Consider the following 17,757-nt stretch of genomic DNA (forward strand, 5'->3'; position numbering starts at 1 on the left):
AAACTTCACACTTGACTGCCATTTTTCAGCCCATTTTTCCAGCTGGTCAAGCCATGACAGCCTTTCCTCACTATCCGCTATATCCCCAACCTTGGTGTCATCTGCAAATTTGCTGATCCAGTTAACTACATTATCATCCAGATCATTGATATAGATAAGCCCTTAACGCCATGAGATATAGGAACATAATTTGGCCATTTGGTCCATTGATTCATGGTTGATCCATTTTTCCTCTCAGCCCCAATTTCTTGCCTTCTTCCCGTATCCCTTCAAGCCCTGACCAATCAAGAATCTATCAATCTCTGGCTTAAATATACAGAAAGTCTTGGCCTCCACCACTGCTGTGGCAAAGAATTCCACATTCACCACTCTCTGGCTGAAGAAATTACTCATCTCTGTTCCAAAAGGACGCCGCTATATTCTGAGGTTGTGTTCTCTGGTCCTTGACAATCTTGCCATAGAAAACATCCTCTCTGCATCCACTCTATCAAGGCCTTTCAATGGGTTTTAATTAAGTCACCCCTCATTCTTTTGAATTCTAGTGAATAGAGACCCAGAGTCATCAAATGCTCTTCATATGACAACCTGTTCAATCCTAGAATCATTTTTGTGAACTCTGCCACAAAGGCATCAAATTCATCATCCAAAGCATTGCCATATACCATACAAAGAATTGGTCCCAACACAGACGCCTGTGGAGCACCACTAGTCACTGGCAGCCAACCAGAAAAGGCTCCCTTTATTCATCTCTTTGCCTTCTGCCAATCAGCCGCTGCTCTATGCATACTTGTATCTTTCCTGTAATAGCATTGTCTCTTAACTTGTTAAGCAGTCTTAAGTGTGGCATCTTGTCAAAGGCCTTCTGAAAATCCAAGTACACAGCATCCGCAGATTCTCCTTTGTCCATCCTGTTTGTTATTTCTTCAAAGAGTTCCAACAGATTTGTCAGGCAAGATTTTCCCTTGAGGAAAGCATGAAGGGTAGTATCTGTGGTCTTGAGTAAGGTAGAGGGTAGTTATGGTCTGTGTGGTCTTCAGTAAGGTAGAGGGTAGTTGTGGTCTGTGTGGTCTTCAGTAAGGTAGAGGGTAGTATCTGTGGTCTATACGGTCTTCAGTAAGATATAGCATCGGATCTTTTGTATCTATAGGCTTTGGTAAGGCCTTTGGGGAACGTGTGGACTCATCTGGAGCGTTTAGGAGGTCAGGTTTGAACTTGGATCCTGGGAATTGTGAGGAAGCTGCTCCCACCACTGTTCAGCCCTTTAGAGTACAACAAGCTTTTAGAGCCATAGAGCACCCCAGAAGAGAGACAAGCACTTTGGCCCAATCAGTCCATGCCAACCAGCTGGTCCCAATTTCCTGTGTACAGCCCATATCACTCTGTTCCTTGGGCTCTAAGCTAATTCATCTTGTAGTCAGAGGTTAGACCTCTCTCTGTGTTGGTCCTCAGTGCCAATATTGTACTTAAATCCTTGCCATTGTCTGTCCATTGTTGGGCTTTTAATGTCAACTTCCACAGACAACCTGTTTCCTCCCCACGTATCAAAGTTCCTTTGTTTCGTTTAAAAAACCCATTTCATGCTGTTGGATTCTGATATTTTAGCTGAAGCTTCTTTTGGAAGTCAGGAAAGAGACATAAGCGATTGTGAATCAACAAGTGTTATTAAGTGTGAATAGAACAATGGGTTTTGGAAATGGGAAATAGTGAGAGGCTATAAATGAAGAGGAAAGGAAGGTAAAGAGTAAAGAAAGATATCGGGCCAGCATGTTCAGCTGTTTTTATAAACAGATGATATCTTGTTATCTTCCATTCCCATTTGTAGATAAGAGTTAACCAATCAGTTGCCTCCTATTCTCATAATGCAATACCAAAGAAGCTTCTAGAGAGAGACAGAGAACTGTAACCACTAGGGGACACTGAATAATTGCATATACATGGGCTTTGTGGAGAATGGTGGAGTTTAAGGCTGAGCCCCTTTCCCAGGTGTGGGGGCTAGGGCTGGAGTCCTGGTGTTGCACCGTGCTACTGGCTGTATGTGGCCTATCAGCAGCGCCAACACAGCTCTACCAAGAGGGATTTCTCACAGGCCGGTGGCAGTTATTTAAAAAGGGGAGCTTTCAGGGTGTTTGTCCATTGTGCGTGGCCTATCAGCAGTGTCAACAGAATTCTACGAACTAAATGACGGTACAGAGGGATAAGGGGACCATTGTCAGGAGTAGGGCAGTCGCAAGAGTAGAAGCGACAGACTTTGGCTCAAAGGAGGCTTCAGCTTGGAAGATGCGTCGGCTCTGTGTAAAGTGTCTGTTAGGTTTCTTTTTTGTTTTTTTTTCCCCTCTCTTACTGAAACGTTTCTGTGGTGTGCTCTTCGTGCCGGATGTTGGAGAACTGGGAGACCCAGAGTCTTCCGGGCAACTACATCTGCTTGGAGTGCACCCGGCTGCAGCTCCTCGAAGACTGTGTTAGGGATCTGGAGCAGCAACTGGATGATCTTCGGCTTGTACGGGAAAGTGAGGAAATAATTGATCAGAGTTACAGGGACATGGTCACCCGGAAGTTGCAGGAGGCGAGTAGCTGGGTGACCGTCAGGAGAAATATAAATAGACAGTTAGAGCAGAGCACCCTGTGGCCATTCCTCTCGAAGGATACTGTTGTGGAGGATGACCTCCTGGGAGAAGTCATTCCTGCCTGTGGTCATCAAACTTTGCAACTCCTCCCTTGGAGGGTCAGACACCCTGTGCCGATTGGCTGGTCCTGGATTTATTTCATAATTTACTGGCATAATTTACATATTACTATTTAACTATTTATGGTTCTATTACTATTTATTATTTATGGTGCAACTGTAACTAAAACCAATTTCCCCCTGGGATCAATAAAGTATGAGTATGATTATGAATGCCACGGCGGCTGGGTTACAGGCACTGAGCACGGGTCTGAGGTGCAGAAGGGAAAGAGGGAGAAGAAGGGAGCGGTAGTGATAGAGAGGGGAACAGACAGGAGAGTCTGTGGACGTGAACGGGACACCAGGGTGATAAGTTACCTCCCAGGTGCCAGGATCAGTGATGTCTCAGATTGTGTCCACAACATTTTGGAGAGGGAGGGGAAGCAGCCAGATGTCTTGGTACATACTGGTTCCAATGGCATAGGAAGGAAAAGCAATGAGGTCCTGAAAAGAGAATTTAGAGAGCTGGGTAGAAAGCTGAGAAGCAGGGCCTCTCAGGTAGTGATTTCTGAATTGCTGCCTGTGCCACATGCCAGTGAGGGTAGAAACAGGATGACCTGGCAGATAGATGTGTGGCTGAGAAGCTGGTGAGGGGAAAGGCTTCAGGTTCTTGGATCATTGGGATCTTTTCTGGGGAAGGTATAACCTGTTCAAAAGTGACGGGTTGCACCTGAACCCAAGGGCAAGCAATATTCTCGTGGGCAGGTATGTTAGAGCTGTTGGAGAGGGTTTAAACTAACTTGGCAGGGGAGTGGGAACCAGAGTGAAGGAACTCAGGAAAGGATGGATGGTAAAAAAAAAATAAAGATAGCATGCAATCAGATTGCCAGAAAGGACAGGCAAGTGATGGGATTTAGTTGCAGCCAACAGGGTGAGTATCAAATTATTAGGGATGCAGAGTCAGAAAGAACAGCAAATACGATACTCAAAGGTGTTGTATCTAAATGTGCGTAATATAAGGAATAAGGTGGATGATCTTGTTGCAATATTACAGATTACCAGGTATGATGTTGTGGCCATCACTGAATCATGGCTGAAGGATGGTTGTAGTTGGGAGCTGAATGTTCAAGGTTACACATTGTATCGGAGGGATAGGAAGGTAGGCAGAGGGGGTGGTACTGGTAAAGAATGACGTTGATGGCAGTCATATACAGGCCTCCCAACGGTGGCTGGGAGGTGGACCACAGATTACAACAGGAAATAGAAAAGATGTCAAAAGGGCAATGTTATAGTAGTTATGGGAGATCTTAACATGCAGGTCTTTTGGGAAAATCGGGTTGGTAATGGATTTCAAGAGAGTGAGTTTTTTGAATGCTAAGAGATAGCTTTTTAGAGCAGTTTGTCGCTGAGCCTACAAGTGGATCAGCTATACTGGATTAGGTATTATGTAATGAACCTGAGGTGCTTAGGGAGTTTAAGGTAAAAGAACCCTTAGGAACCAGTGATCACAATATGATTGTGTTCAACTTGGAATTTGATAGGGAGAAAGTAAAGTCAGATGTAGCAGTATTTCAGTGGAGTAAGGGAAATTACAGTGGTATGAGAGAGGAGTTGGCCAAAGTAAATTGGAAAGAACTACTGGCAGGGATGTTTCTGGGAAAATGAGGAAGGTGCAGAACATGTATTACAAAACTGAAGAAATATTCAAATGGTGAAGTACAAACGTAGTACATCTGTGACTGACGAGAGGTCAAAGCTATTGTAAAAGCAGAAGAAAGGGCATACCACAAAGCAAAAATTAGTGGGAAGGTAGAGGATTGGGGAGATTTTAAAAACCTACAGAGAGCAACTAAAAAAATCATTAGAAGGGACAAGATGAAATATGAAAGCAAGCTAGCAAATAATATCAAAGTGGATAGTAAAATTTTTTTCGAGTTGTTAAATTAAAAGAGAGATGAGAGTGGATATTGGACCGCTAGAAAATGAGCCAGGCGAAATTATAACGGGGCACAAGGAGATGGCAGATGAACTAAATGAGTATTTTGCGTCAGTTTTCACTGTGGAAGACACAAGCAGTGTGCCTGATGTTGTAGTGTGTGAAGGAGGAGAAGTGGATGCAGTTACTGTTACAAGAGCGAAGATGCTTGAAAAGCTGAAAGACCTAAAGGTACACAAGTCACCCTGACCAGAGGAACTGCACCCTAGGGTTCTGAAAGAGGTAGCGTTTGAGATTGTGGTGACATTAGAAATAATCTTTCAGAAATCATTGCACTCTGGCATAGTGCCAGAGGACTGGAAAATTGCAAATGCTACTCCACTCTTTAAGAAAGGAGGAAGGCAACAGAAAGGAAATTACAGACCAGTTAGCCTGACCTCAGTGGTTGGGAGGATGTTAGAGTCAATTGTTAAGGATGAGGTGATGGAGCACTTGGTGACACAGGACAAGATAGTACAAAGTCAGCATGGTTTCCTGAAGGGGAAATCCTGCCTGACAAACCTGTTGGAGTTCATTGAGGAGATTACAAGTAAGATAGATAAAGAGGGTGCAGTGAATGTTGTATATTTGGACTTTCAGAAGGCCTTTGATAAGGTGCCACACATGAGGCTGCTTACCAAGTTCAGAGCCCATGGTATTACAGGAAAGTTCCTAACATGGTTAGAGCATTGGCTGATTGGTAGGAGGCAGTGAGTGGGAATAAAAGGATCCATTTCTGTTTGACTGCCAGTGACTAGTGGTGTTCCGCGGTGGTTGATGTTGGGACCACTTCTTTTTATGCTGTATATAAATGATTTAGATGATGGAATAGATGGCTTTGCTGCCAAGTTTACAGATGATACGAAGATTGATGGAAGGGCAGGTAGTATTGAGGAAACAGGTAGGATGCAGAAGGACTTAGATTAGGAGAATGGGCAAGAAAGTGGTAAATGAAATACAATGTTGGAAAATGCATGGTAATGCACTTTGGTAGTGGAATTAAATGTGTGGACTATTTTCTAAATGGGGAGAAAATCCAGAAATCTGAGATGCAGAGGGACTTGGGAGTCCTTGTGAAGAACACCCCAAAGGTTAACTTGCAGGTTGAGTCAGTGGTGAGGAAGGCAAATGCCATGTTAGCATTCATTTCAAGAGGTCTAGAATACAAGAGCAGGGATGTGATGCTGAGGCTTTATAAGGCACTGGTGAGGCCTCACCTTGACTATTGTGAACAGTTTTGGGCCCCTTGTCTTAGAAAAGATGTGCTGGCATTGGAGAGGGTCCAGAGGAGGTTCACAAAAATGATTCCAGGAATGAGAGGATTATCATATAAGGAACGTTTGATGGCTCTGGGTCTGTACTCGCTGGAATTCAGAAGGATGAGGGGGATCTCAATGAAACCTTTCAAATATTGAAAGGCCTAGGCAGAGTAGATGTGGAAAGGATGTTTTCCATGGTGGGGGAGTCTAGGATAAGAAGGCACAGCCTTCAGCCTCAAGATAGAGGGGCGTCCTTTCAAAACAGAGATGCGGAGAAATTTCTTTAGCCAAAAAAGTAGTGAATTTGTTGAGTTTGTTGCCACATGCAGCAGTGGAGGCCAGATTGTTGGGTGTATTTAAGTCAGAGATTGATAGGACATGGCATCAAAGGTTACGGGGAGAAGGCCGGGAACTGGGGTTTGAGGAGGAGATAGAAATAAAGGATCAGCCATGATTGAATGGCGGAGCAGACTCGATGGGCCAAATGGCCTAATTCTGCTCCTATGTCTTATGGTCTTATGGCTGGGCTATTGGGGACATCCAGCTCAGGGTCTGGTGAAGGGTCCATCCAGCTCAGGGTCTGGTGAGGGTCCATCCAGCTCAGGGTCTGGTGAGGGGTCCATCCAGCTCAGGGTCTGGTGAGGGGTCCATCCAGCTCAGGGTCTGGTGAGGCGCCCATCCAGCTCAGGGTCTGGTGAGGGTCTATCCAGCTCAGGGTCTGGTGAGGGTCCATCCAGCTCAGTGTCTGGTGAGGGTCCATCCAGCTCAGGGTCTGGTGAGGGGTCTAACCAGCTCAAGGTCTGGTGAGGGGTCCATCCAGCTCAGGGCTCAGGGTCTGGTGAGGGGTCCATCCATCTCAGTGCTCAGGGTCTGGTGAGGGTCCATCCAGCTCAGGGTCTGGTGAGGGGTCCATCCATCTCAGGGTCTGGTGAGGGTCTGGTCAGGGTCCATCCAGCTCAGGGCCCGGTGAGGGTCCATCCAGCTCAGGGTCTGGTGAGAATCCATCCATCTCAGGGTCCGGTGAGGGTCCATCCATCTCAGGGCCTGGTGAGGGGTCCATCCATCTCAGGGTCTGGTGAGGGTCCATCCATCTCAGGGTCTGCTGAGGGTCCATCCAGCTCAGGGTCTGGTGAGGGGTCCAGCCAGCTCAGGGCTCAGGGTCTGGTGAGGGTCCATCCATCTCAGGGTCTAGTGAGGGGTCCATCCAGCTCAGGGTCTGGTGAGGGTCCATCCATCTCAGGGTCTGGTGAGGGTCCATCCAGCTCAGGGTCTGGTGAGGGTCCATCCAGCTCAGGGTCTGGTGAGGGTCCATCCATCTCAGGGTCTGGTGAGGGGTCCATCCAGCTCAGGGCTCAGGGTCTGGTGAGGGGTCCATCCAGCTCAGGGTCTGGTGAGGGTCCATCCATCTCAGGGTCTGGTGAGGGTCCATCCAGCTCAGGGTCTGGTGAGGGTCCATCCAGCTCAGGGTCTGGTGAGGGGTCCATCCAGCTCAGGGTCTGGTGAGGGGTCCATCCAGCTCAGGGTCTGGTGAGGGGTCCACCCAGCTCAGGGTCTGGTGAGGGGTCCACCCAGCTCAGGGTCTGGTGAGGGGTCCACCCAGCTCAGGGCTCAGGGTCTGGTGAGGGGTCCATCCATCTCAAGGTCTGGTGAGGGGTCCATCCAGCTCAGGGTCTGGTGAGGGTCCATCCAGCTCAGGGTCTGGTGAGGGTCCATCCATCTCAGGGTCTGGTGAGGGGTCCATCCAGCTCAGGGCTCAGGGTCTGGTGAGGGGTCCATCCAGCTCAGGGTCTGGTGAGGGGTCCATCCAGCTCAGGGTCTGGTGAGGGTCCATCCATCTCAGGGTCTGGTGAGGGGTACATCCAGCTCAGGGTCTGGTGAGGGGTCCACCCAGCTCAGGGTCTGGTGAGGGGTCCATCTAGCTCAGGGCTCAGGGTCTGGTGAGGGGTCCATCCAGCTCAGGGCTCAGGGTCTGGTGAGGGGTCCATCCAGCTCAGGGCTCAGGGTCTGGTGAGGGGTCCATCCAGCTCAGGGCTCAGGGTCTGGTGAGGGGTCCATCCAGCTCAGGGTCTGGTGAGGGGTCCATCCAGCTCAGGGCTCAGGGTCTGGTGAGGGGTCCATCCAGCTCAGGGTCTGGTGAGGGGTCCATCCAGCTCAGGGTCTGGTGAGGGGTCCATCCAGCTCAGGGTCTGGTGAGGGGTCCATCCAGCTTAGGGTCTGGTGAGGGGCCCATCCAGCTCAGGGTCTGGTGAGGGGTCCAGCCAGCTCGATGCCAGCAAGGTCTGGTGCATGGTCTACCCATCTTTGTGCTGGCGGAGCTGACGGTAGCTCATGGCAAACAGGGTGAGTGCTCTCTCTGTTCAGCATCACCACACTCACCTCTCTCCCTTCTCTTTTGCAGAGATTGCTGAGACACCTAAGAGCACAAAACTGGTGAGTAGTGGGCTCTGACGGTCAATGGGCAGCGAGCAGGCCTGCTTTTAATTTCCACAGGACTCGCTCGGACTGTAGGCGAGGGTTTGTGCATGTTCCCCTGTTGTCTGTGTAACCTCTGTCCTGCTGGTAGTCTGTCCGGGAGATGGGACGACAGACCAGAAACCAGGATTGTATCCCACTGGGGTAACCAAGCAACGTAACTAATAATATTGTTAGAAACCTCCCGGTGACTAGAATGGTTGGCCACAAAACCACTGGATGTTGTGTGGTTCTACCTTGGGGAGAGGGTCTCTAGCCCCATGACCCGACTGCACAGTGTGGCTGACTCAGAGGTGAGGGGGTTGTCGGAATGGTGTAGGGGCTCTGAGCTGGGCGTGACATTGCCAGCAGGATCTGAACCAATGCCCTCCCCCCACCCACTCACATCTGCTCTGAGACTCCCTCAAGCCCACCTCCTCATCTCAGCCCCCTGCTGGCTGATTGTGCAGAGTGCCGTTGCAGTCTGCTGACATATGGTCCTTGCCAAGTGACCCACGGCTCCTGGGTGGTGGGGTGAGGCTCCAGAGTGCTGGCTGTCTCACCGGTGGGCTGGCACATACTAACCTTTTGCCTATACCATTCCCTTCATGCAGCGTGGAGCAAAGCCGAAAAAGGTGGTGCATGACTGCCCCCCTGTCTGTGCTTCAGTCGCAGTCTGCCTGTACAGTTTCTGGGCATGTACATCAATCCCATCACTGCCTGTACACAGTTCCTGTGCATCACACCCCATTGCTGCTTGAATAGGTTCCCTCTGTCAGTGAGACAATTACATCTCATCACTAACTGTAAAAGTATCTGCTCTCAGTGTGACAACCACACCGCATCACTGCCTGTACGCATCCCCTATGCATGTGCATCACACCCCATCACTGCTTGATTACATTCTCCCAGTCAGTGTGACAATTGCACCGCATCAGTGCCTGTACACTGTTCCTGGGCATGTGCATTATACCCCATCACTGCTTGTACACGGTCCCTATCCATCACACTCCATTACTGCCTGTACACAGTTCCTAGGCATGTGCATCACACCCCATTACTGCCTGTTCACAGTCCCTGGCTATGTGGATGAACCCCCTCACTGCTCCTCCAAAGTCCTCTTTGTCGGTGTGGCAACTACACCCCATCACTGCATGTACACAGTGGGCATGTGCATCACACCCCATCAATGACTATACACAGTGCCATCTGTCAGTGACCGTCGCACCCCATCACCGATTGTATACAGTCCCCTCTGTCAATGTGACCGTCACACCCCATCACCGACTGTATACAGTCTCCTTTGTCAGTGTGACTATCACACCCCATCACCGACTGTACACAGTGCTGCTGTCAGTGTGACTATCACACCCCATCACCGACTGTACACAGTGCCGCCTGTCAGTGTGACCGTCACACCCCATCACCGACTGTACACAGTCTCCTTTGTCAGTGTGACTATTGCACCCCATCACCCACTGTACACAGTCCCCTGTCAGAGTGACCGTCGCACCCCATCACCGATTGTATACAGTCCCCTCTGTCAGTGTGACGTCACACCCCATCACTGACTGTACACAGTCTCCTGTCAGTGTGACCGTCGCACCCCATCACTGACTGTACACAGTGCCCTCTGTCAGTGTGATCATTGCACCCCATCACAGACTGTACACGGTCCCCTGTCAGTGTGATCATTGCACCCCGTCACTGACTGTACACAGTGCCCTGTCAGTGTGACGTCACACCCTATCACTGACTGTACACAGTGCCCTCTGTCAGTGTGATCATTGCACCCCATCACCGACTGTACAGTCCCCTGTCAGTGACCGTCACACCCCATCACTGATTGTATACAGTCCCCTCTGTCAGTGTGACGTCACACCCCATCACTGATTGTATACAGTCCCCTCTGTCAGTGTGACGTCACACCCCATCACTGACTGTACACAGTCTCCTGTCAGTGTGACCGTCGCACCCCATCACTGACTGTACACAGTGCCCTCTGTCAGTGTGATCATTGCACCCTGTCACTGACTGTACACAGTCCCCTGTCAGTGTGACCGTGGCACCCCATCACTGACTGTACACAGTCCCCTGTCAGTGTGACCATGGCACCCCATCACTGACTGTACACAGTCCCCTGTCAGTGTGATCATTGCACCCTGTCACTGACTGTACACAGTCCCCTGTCAGTGTGACCGTTGCACCCCATCACCGATTGTATACAGTCCCCTCTGTCAGTGTGACGTCACACCCCATCACTGACTATACACAGTGCCCTCTGTCAGTGTGATCATTGCACCCCGTCACTGACTGTACACAACACCCCATCACTGACTATACACAGTGCCCTCTGTCAGTGTGATCATTGCACCCCGTCACTGACTGTACACAACACCCCATCACTGACTATACACAGTGCCCTCTGTCAGTGTGATCATTGCACCCCGTCACTGACTGTACACAGTGCCCTCTGTCAGTGTGATGTTACACTGTTTATGAAGGGCATAAACCAGGATGTGATGTTGAATTTGTCTAAGATGTTGGTAAAACAAAACATGGAGTATGGTGTGCAGTTCTCTCACCTACCTACAGGAAAGATGTCAGGAAGAGTCCGAGAGTGCAGGGAAAATTTACAAGAATGTTGCTGGGACTTGATGTCGTGAGTTATTGGAAAAGTTTGAGCAAGTTAGGACTTTATTCTCCAAAACGTCTAAAAGGAGGGAAGATTTGATAGTGGTATACAAAACTGAGGGGTATAGATAGGGTAAATGCAAGCAGGCTTTTTACCCTGAGTTTGGCTGAGACTAGATGGGTTAAGAGTCAATGGTGAAATGTTTAAGAGGAACATGAGGGGGAGCTTCACTCAGCGGGCTGTGAGCAGAAGTGGTGGATATGGATTTGATTTCAATATTTAAGGGAAATTTGGATAGGTACATGGATGAGAGGGCTATGGCGGGCCATGGACTGGGTTCAGGTCAATGGGCCTGGGCAGGTTATTGGTTCAGCACAGTTTAGATGGGCCAAAGGGCTTTTTCTGGCTCATGTCAGAGGGGGTGGTGGAAGCAGAGCCTTGCAGATCATTAAGAACTATCTGATAAAGCACTTGAATAAGGCATGGTAGGCCATAGGCCAGTTGCTGTTGAATCGGATCAGTGTAGGGTGGTACTTTGGTCATTTGTTATTCTCACCAAGACACAATGAAAAGCATGTCGACACGGATCAGTACATTAGAACACTGCAGTGAGCTGGGACAGAGGAAAACAATAGAGTTAATTATACAGAGCTAACTTGTGAGCGGAGGAGAACACAGCAGAGATGTCAGAGGGAGGTTCGTTACCCGGAGTGGTCAGTGTGTGGAATGCCCTGTCAGGGCTGTTGGTCGACGCAGGTAGGTTAGAGACTTCTAGGTAGGCACATAGATGGTAGAAAGATTTAGGGCTATGTGGAAGGGAAGGATTCAGATTGATCTCAGAGTAGGTTAGAAGGCCAGCACTACATCATGGGCCAAATGTTTTATGTCCGTAATGTTTGATGTTTGTAAAGTGTAACATTTCAGAGAAAGTGCATGTGGGTGGATAATATGGTGCAAGGTAGATGGGCAGGTCGTTTTGTAATGGCAGACTTTTCAGAAGTCTTATGAGAGTGGAATAGAAGCTGTTATTGAACCTGGTGGTATGTGCTTTCAGGACTTTTGCATCTCCCTGATGAGAGAAGGGAGAACAGAATATATTCAGTGTGGGTGAGATAATTGATTTTGCTGGCTTCTTTACTGAGACAGTGAGACGTGTAGACAGAGTCTATGGAGGGAAGGCTGTTTTCTCTGCAGTTTCTTGTGGACATAGTTAGAAACATAGAAACCCTACAGCAAAATACAGGCCCTTCGGCCCACAAAGCTGTGCCAAACATGTTCTTACATTAGAAATTACCTAGGGTTACCATAGCCCTCTATTTTTCTGAGCTCCATGTACCTGTCGAAGAGTCTCTGAAAAGACCCTATCGTATCAGTCTCCACCACTGCCGCTGGCAGCCCATCCCATGCACTCACTGCTCTCTGTGTTTATATATAAAAAAAAATCTTACCCCTGACTTCCCCTCTGTACCTGCTTCCAGCACCTTAAACCTGTGCCCTCTCGTGCTTGCCACTTCGACCCTGGGAAAGAGCCTCTGACTATCCACATGATCAATGCCTCTCCTCATCTTATAGAGCAGTTGTACCAAGCTGTGATGTTCTCTATGGTGCATCAATAAATATTGGTCAAGGTCAAACTGGACCCATTGAATTTCTTCAACCTTCTGCGAAAGTAGAGGCACTGGTGAGCCTTCTTGCCTGTGACATCAGTGTAGTTGGACCAGGACCAGGTCAGGCTATCAGTATGTTCACACGTAGGAACATGAAGCTGTCAACCTTCTCAACCTCAGCATGTGCATTGCCCCCCCCCCCCCCCCTTTCAACAACCAGCTTTTTTGTTTTGCTGACATTGAGAGCAAGGTTATTATAGCATCTTGTCACTAAGCTCTCGATCTCCTGTCTGTACTCCGACTCACGGTTGAGATCCTGACCATTACAGCCCACCATCTGCAAACTTATAGATGGAGTTAGAGCAGAAATCTGGCGTCGCAGTTATGAGTGTATAGGGAGTAAAGTAGGGGCTGCAGACACAGCCTTGTGGAGGACCAGTGTTGAGGATAACTGTGGGAGAGGTTTGCTGCCTATCCTTGGTGATGTCGGTCTGTTGGTCAGAAAGTCACAGAGGGAGATGTTGACCGCCAGGTCTCAGAGTTTGGTGATGAGTTTGCTTGGAATTATAGTATTGAAAGTGGATCGTCGTTAATAAGCAATAATCTATTACAAGTGTCTTTACTGTCTAGATACTGCAGAAGTGAATGTAGGGCCGGGGAGACGGTGTCTGCTGTAGTAGACAAATTGCCGTGGGTTGGGCTTGTCTGAGAGTTGATGCATGCCATGACCATTCTCTTGAAGCACTTCATGATGGTAGATATCAGGGCCACTGGGCGGTAATTGTTGAGGCCTGTTGTCTTGTTTTCCTTGGGTAGCAGGGTGATGGTGTGCTTTGAAGCAAGGAGACGTTAAAAATGTCTAAGTATCTCATCAGCTGACCTGCAGAGAATCTAAGAACGTGAGCAGGGACATTGACTGTGGGTTCACTCTCTGGAAGAGTTTTCTTTCATACTTCCGTACTTGGTGCTGCCATGCAGATGGTGGGCCAGAGGGTCTGTGTCTGTGCTGTCTGGTTCTTCAGGACGCCCTGGCCTTGCAGGTCTTACACCAGAGAGCAGCATCCCAGCATGAGTGTGGAGAACATGCAAAACACCCACAGAATGGAAAAATAACTCCACAGTACTCTGGGTATTTCCTCACCACCACAGTAAAGAATTCATTCCTGTATTCGGTCTCTGAACAGAAACAGTCTTGGTCCCAGAAACAGGTTTAATGTTACTGACATGTTTTGTGAAATTTGTAGTTTTGCAGCAGCAGTACATAAAAAAATATATAAATTGCACTGTGTAATAAGTGTGTATGTTACACACATATGCATATACACATGTATATGAGTGTACATATATGTATGGATATAATTATATTTTTTTTCATTAGTCGGCAGCTGTAGGTGTCTGGTGGGCTCAGTGACTTATAACATCATCACCATCCAGCCCCTCATGTGAACAACTAGTCTGTAGGAGTCTGTTTCCTCCTTCAGGTTTCTCCACAGTGTCTGCTGTCACCTTGCTTATCTTATCCACAGTCCCGTCACCTCAATAATACTTTGTAAATATCTTGGTATGAAATCGTATTCCAGCTATCTGCCAGTGTAACAGGTTGGCAGTTCACTCCATGATGAGGTTCTTCCACATCTCTGGAACAGTCTGCTGGGCCTCAAGGCAGCCTAAAAGGGCAATAAAAGCTGCCTCAAAGGATCAATGGTTTAATTTAATGTCAGAGAAATGTATACAATATACATCCTGAAATGCTTTTTCTTCGCAAACATCCACGAAGACAGAGAAGTGCCCCAAAGAATGAACGACAGTTAAATGTGAGAACCCCAAAGTCCCCCCAGTCCTCCCTCCCGCGCATAAGTATCAACGTGGCAACGATATCCCCCCCGGCAAGAAAAACACACCCACTACCAAGCACGAGCGTGAGCCAGGCGATAGCAAAGACACAGACCTTGCAGTTTCCCCAAAGACTATCGCATTTCATCCAGCATTCGACAAACCACAGGTTTTCACTCCCTCCCTGGTAAGGAAGAGGGAGGTGTCCCCCATTTTCACAGTGAGTGGGAGACATAACAACAACTCGCTGGTTTGCGATGTTAAAAAGTCTGTTTCATCGGTTTTTACGAGCTCTATGCCTGAAGATCGCAAAGATCTCAGGTCTTCGGGCCCACAGCGAAAGATTTTCTGGCCTCCCTGAGGACACACGAGTCTCCTGCTGTGACACTGACCCTCGATCTGCCTGTCTCCAGAGCCCCGAGATCTTAGGCTTCCAAACACAAGGCCGCCTCTCAGGCCGAACCCTTGGCGCACTGAACAATGGCTGGTCCTGAAACCCCGAGAACGGGTCCCATTCCAGCAAAGAACCAAAGTCTGTGTGTAACTCCAGGTCACGGTCTTCAAAAGAACCCTGAAAGGGAAATAAAGGCATCCGTTAGTCTTGCGAGACCATGGATCTGCGCCTGGAAAGTCTTCACTCTCCAGGGCGCGCAGGCCTGGGCAAGGTTGTATGGAAGACCAGCAGTTGCCCATGCTGCAAGTCTCCCCTCTCCACGACACCAATGTTGTCCAAGGGAAGGGCATTAGGACCCATACAGCTTGGCACCAGTGTCGTCGCAGAGCAATGTGTGATTAAGTGCCTTGCTCAAGGACACAACACGTTCCCTCGGCTGGGGCTCGAACTAGCGACCTTCAGATCGCTAGTCCAATGCCTTAACCACTTGGCCACATGCCCACACCCAAATGGGAAAAATAAAGATATATTAAAGACGGAAATAAAACTGTTTACAAAGATGCAAGCAAAGGAGTTGCCGTCTAGTGCCATCTTAACCCTCCTTCCGCCCCACCTTAACTCCGCCAACGACTACCATCCGGTGGCATAGTGCTACTTTGAGCAGCTGGATATGGATGGCATTAAATCCCAACTTCCTGCTACATTAGACCCTTTCCAATTTGCTTATCACTCGGATTGGTCCATAGCCTCTGCACTCCATTCCGCCCTGTCTCACCTGGAAAATGGTGCTTCATACACCAGGATGCTGTTTAGCCACTTCGGGTTGGCGTTTGATACAATCATTCCTCAGAAGCCTTGGGTAAACTGTCTTATTATGATTATGAGAACACGCAGTCCCCTTTTATTGTCATTTAGTAATGCATGCATTAAGAAATAATAAAAATGTTTTTCCAGAATGGTATCACGAAAACACATGACAAACCGACTTAAAAACAAACAAAAACCACATAATTATAACACATGGTTACAACAGTGCAAAGTAATACCATAATTTGATAAAGAACAGACCATGGCACAGTAAAAGTCTCAGAGTCCCATCATCTCACACAGACAGTAAACCCTCAGCACCGCCATCTTGCCGATGCGGCATCCCGGAGGCATCCGATCACAGTCCGACTCTGAGTCCGTCTGAAAAACTCCAAGCCTCTGACCACCTACTCGACTCCGAGCACCAAATCTGCCGAGCGTTTCGACCCCGGTCCCGGCAACAGGCAATACGCAAAGCCAAGGATTTGGGGCCTTCGTCTCCGGAGATTCTCGATCGTACAGTAGCAGCAGCAGCGAAGTAGGCATTTCAGATGTTCCTTCAGATGTTCCTCTGTGCTCTCACAACTGTCCCCATCAAATCCGGATTGATGCACGGCACCCCTAGTTACGCATATCGATATTCATTTGGAATGGCCGCGCATGTGCTGTGTCGTGCCGCCATCTTCTCCCTCCCTCCCTTGACCTCAGTTGGACCTCTTCGTTGGACCTCAGCACCTCTCTCTGTAACTGGATCTTGGACTTCTTGACAGAAATGCCATCGTCAATCCATGTGGTCAGCAGTATCTCCCACCCCATCACACTGAGCATCAATGCTTCCCAGGGCTGCAGGACTGTACTGTTAGATCCAGCTCAAACCAAATCATCAAGTTCACTGATGACACAGCAACAGTTGGCCTCATCATCAACATGACAGTGTACAGAGAGGAGGTACAGAGATTGGTAAAATGGTGTGAGAATAACGGCCTCAGTATCAATGTGGACAAAATCAAAGAGATGATTGTGGACTTTAGGAAGGTCCAGGCTGACCACTCCTCACTGCACATACACAGCTCTCTCTGTGAAGAGTGTTTCCGGGAGTGCACATAATGGGCGATCTCACCTGGTCCCTCGACACCAGTTCTTTAATGAAGAAAGCACAGCAGCATCTTCATTTATTGAGGAGATTGAGATGAACGAGACCTGGTTTGACACCCCTGTCCTTGTGTTTTTGTGCGTAGGTGAATCTATTGGCTTTGTTTTTGCTTCGAAGGAATGGCTTTATAGTTCTTCCATGAGGACCATTTCTGACAAGACTTCTCTGGACTTGTAGAGGGGTGTACTTGGGTTCCAGTCGTTTCTTTAAGTTAATAGCAGTACTGGACGACTTCCGATTTAGAAGGGACCTTAGTTAGATGAGTCTCTTGTCTGTTTTACTCAGTGGCCGTGGCCGACCACTGCGTTTCTGCTCCTCGACCTCGTCTTTCTTTGTGCTTCTTCACAAGAGCTTGGACAGCTCATCATGAAACACCTATCTGCCATGAAATTTCTGCTTGGGGGAGACCTTGCTGATATAGGACTGCCTTGTGTCTTGTTGCTATGCTCAACTCTTGCCATGGTGCAAGAATTGATGATTTGAAGGTTAAACTGTCACATTTCCCATACCCTCACCTTTTAGGTGGGTTAAACTTGGCCCAGTTTGATTCCTTCTACATCGTTTCTGCTCAGTTACTCAGTTTAGCTCACTCAACCCATTATATCATTGATCATTAGCACCTGGTTGTTATCTTTGTTTAATCATGCATGGGCTACATATCTACAATGTAATCAAGTTTTTATTGGAAAAGTTGATTACTTACTATGTTTCTTTAACATTAAATTTTTTGAAAAATGAATGTTTGAAAATCTAAAAATTGCTCTTTTCTACTAACACACTAATGCAGAAGACTAAAAATATTAAAACAAAATTGATATCAAGTATCTAGGGTGTCTAAGATTTTTGTACAGTACTGTATATAAGTAAACAAAATAATATTCCTCCAGACCATGGGGCACTCACAAAACATATATCATACACAGCACATAAAACAAAATATTACAAATAAATTAACAAAATATTCAAATGGCATGTAGTAAA

General features: G+C 47.9%; 1 protein-coding gene across 3 annotated transcripts in view; it reads left to right on the plus strand.

Moving 5' to 3' along the window:
- LOC140196914 (dynactin subunit 1-like) overlaps positions 1–17,757 on the plus strand; it is a 379,455-nt gene that overhangs the window by 199,356 nt on the left and 162,342 nt on the right. For all 3 annotated transcript variants that reach the window (XM_072256848.1, XM_072256849.1, XM_072256847.1), the window contains one exon: positions 8,295–8,326. In XM_072256848.1, coding sequence (XP_072112949.1) covers positions 8,295–8,326 — 32 coding nt within the window. The remainder of the gene's footprint in view (positions 1–8,294; positions 8,327–17,757) is intronic.

The sequence above is a fragment of the Mobula birostris genome, chromosome 4 (assembly GCF_030028105.1).
Source record: "Mobula birostris isolate sMobBir1 chromosome 4, sMobBir1.hap1, whole genome shotgun sequence".
NCBI lineage: Eukaryota > Metazoa > Chordata > Chondrichthyes > Myliobatiformes > Myliobatidae > Mobula > Mobula birostris.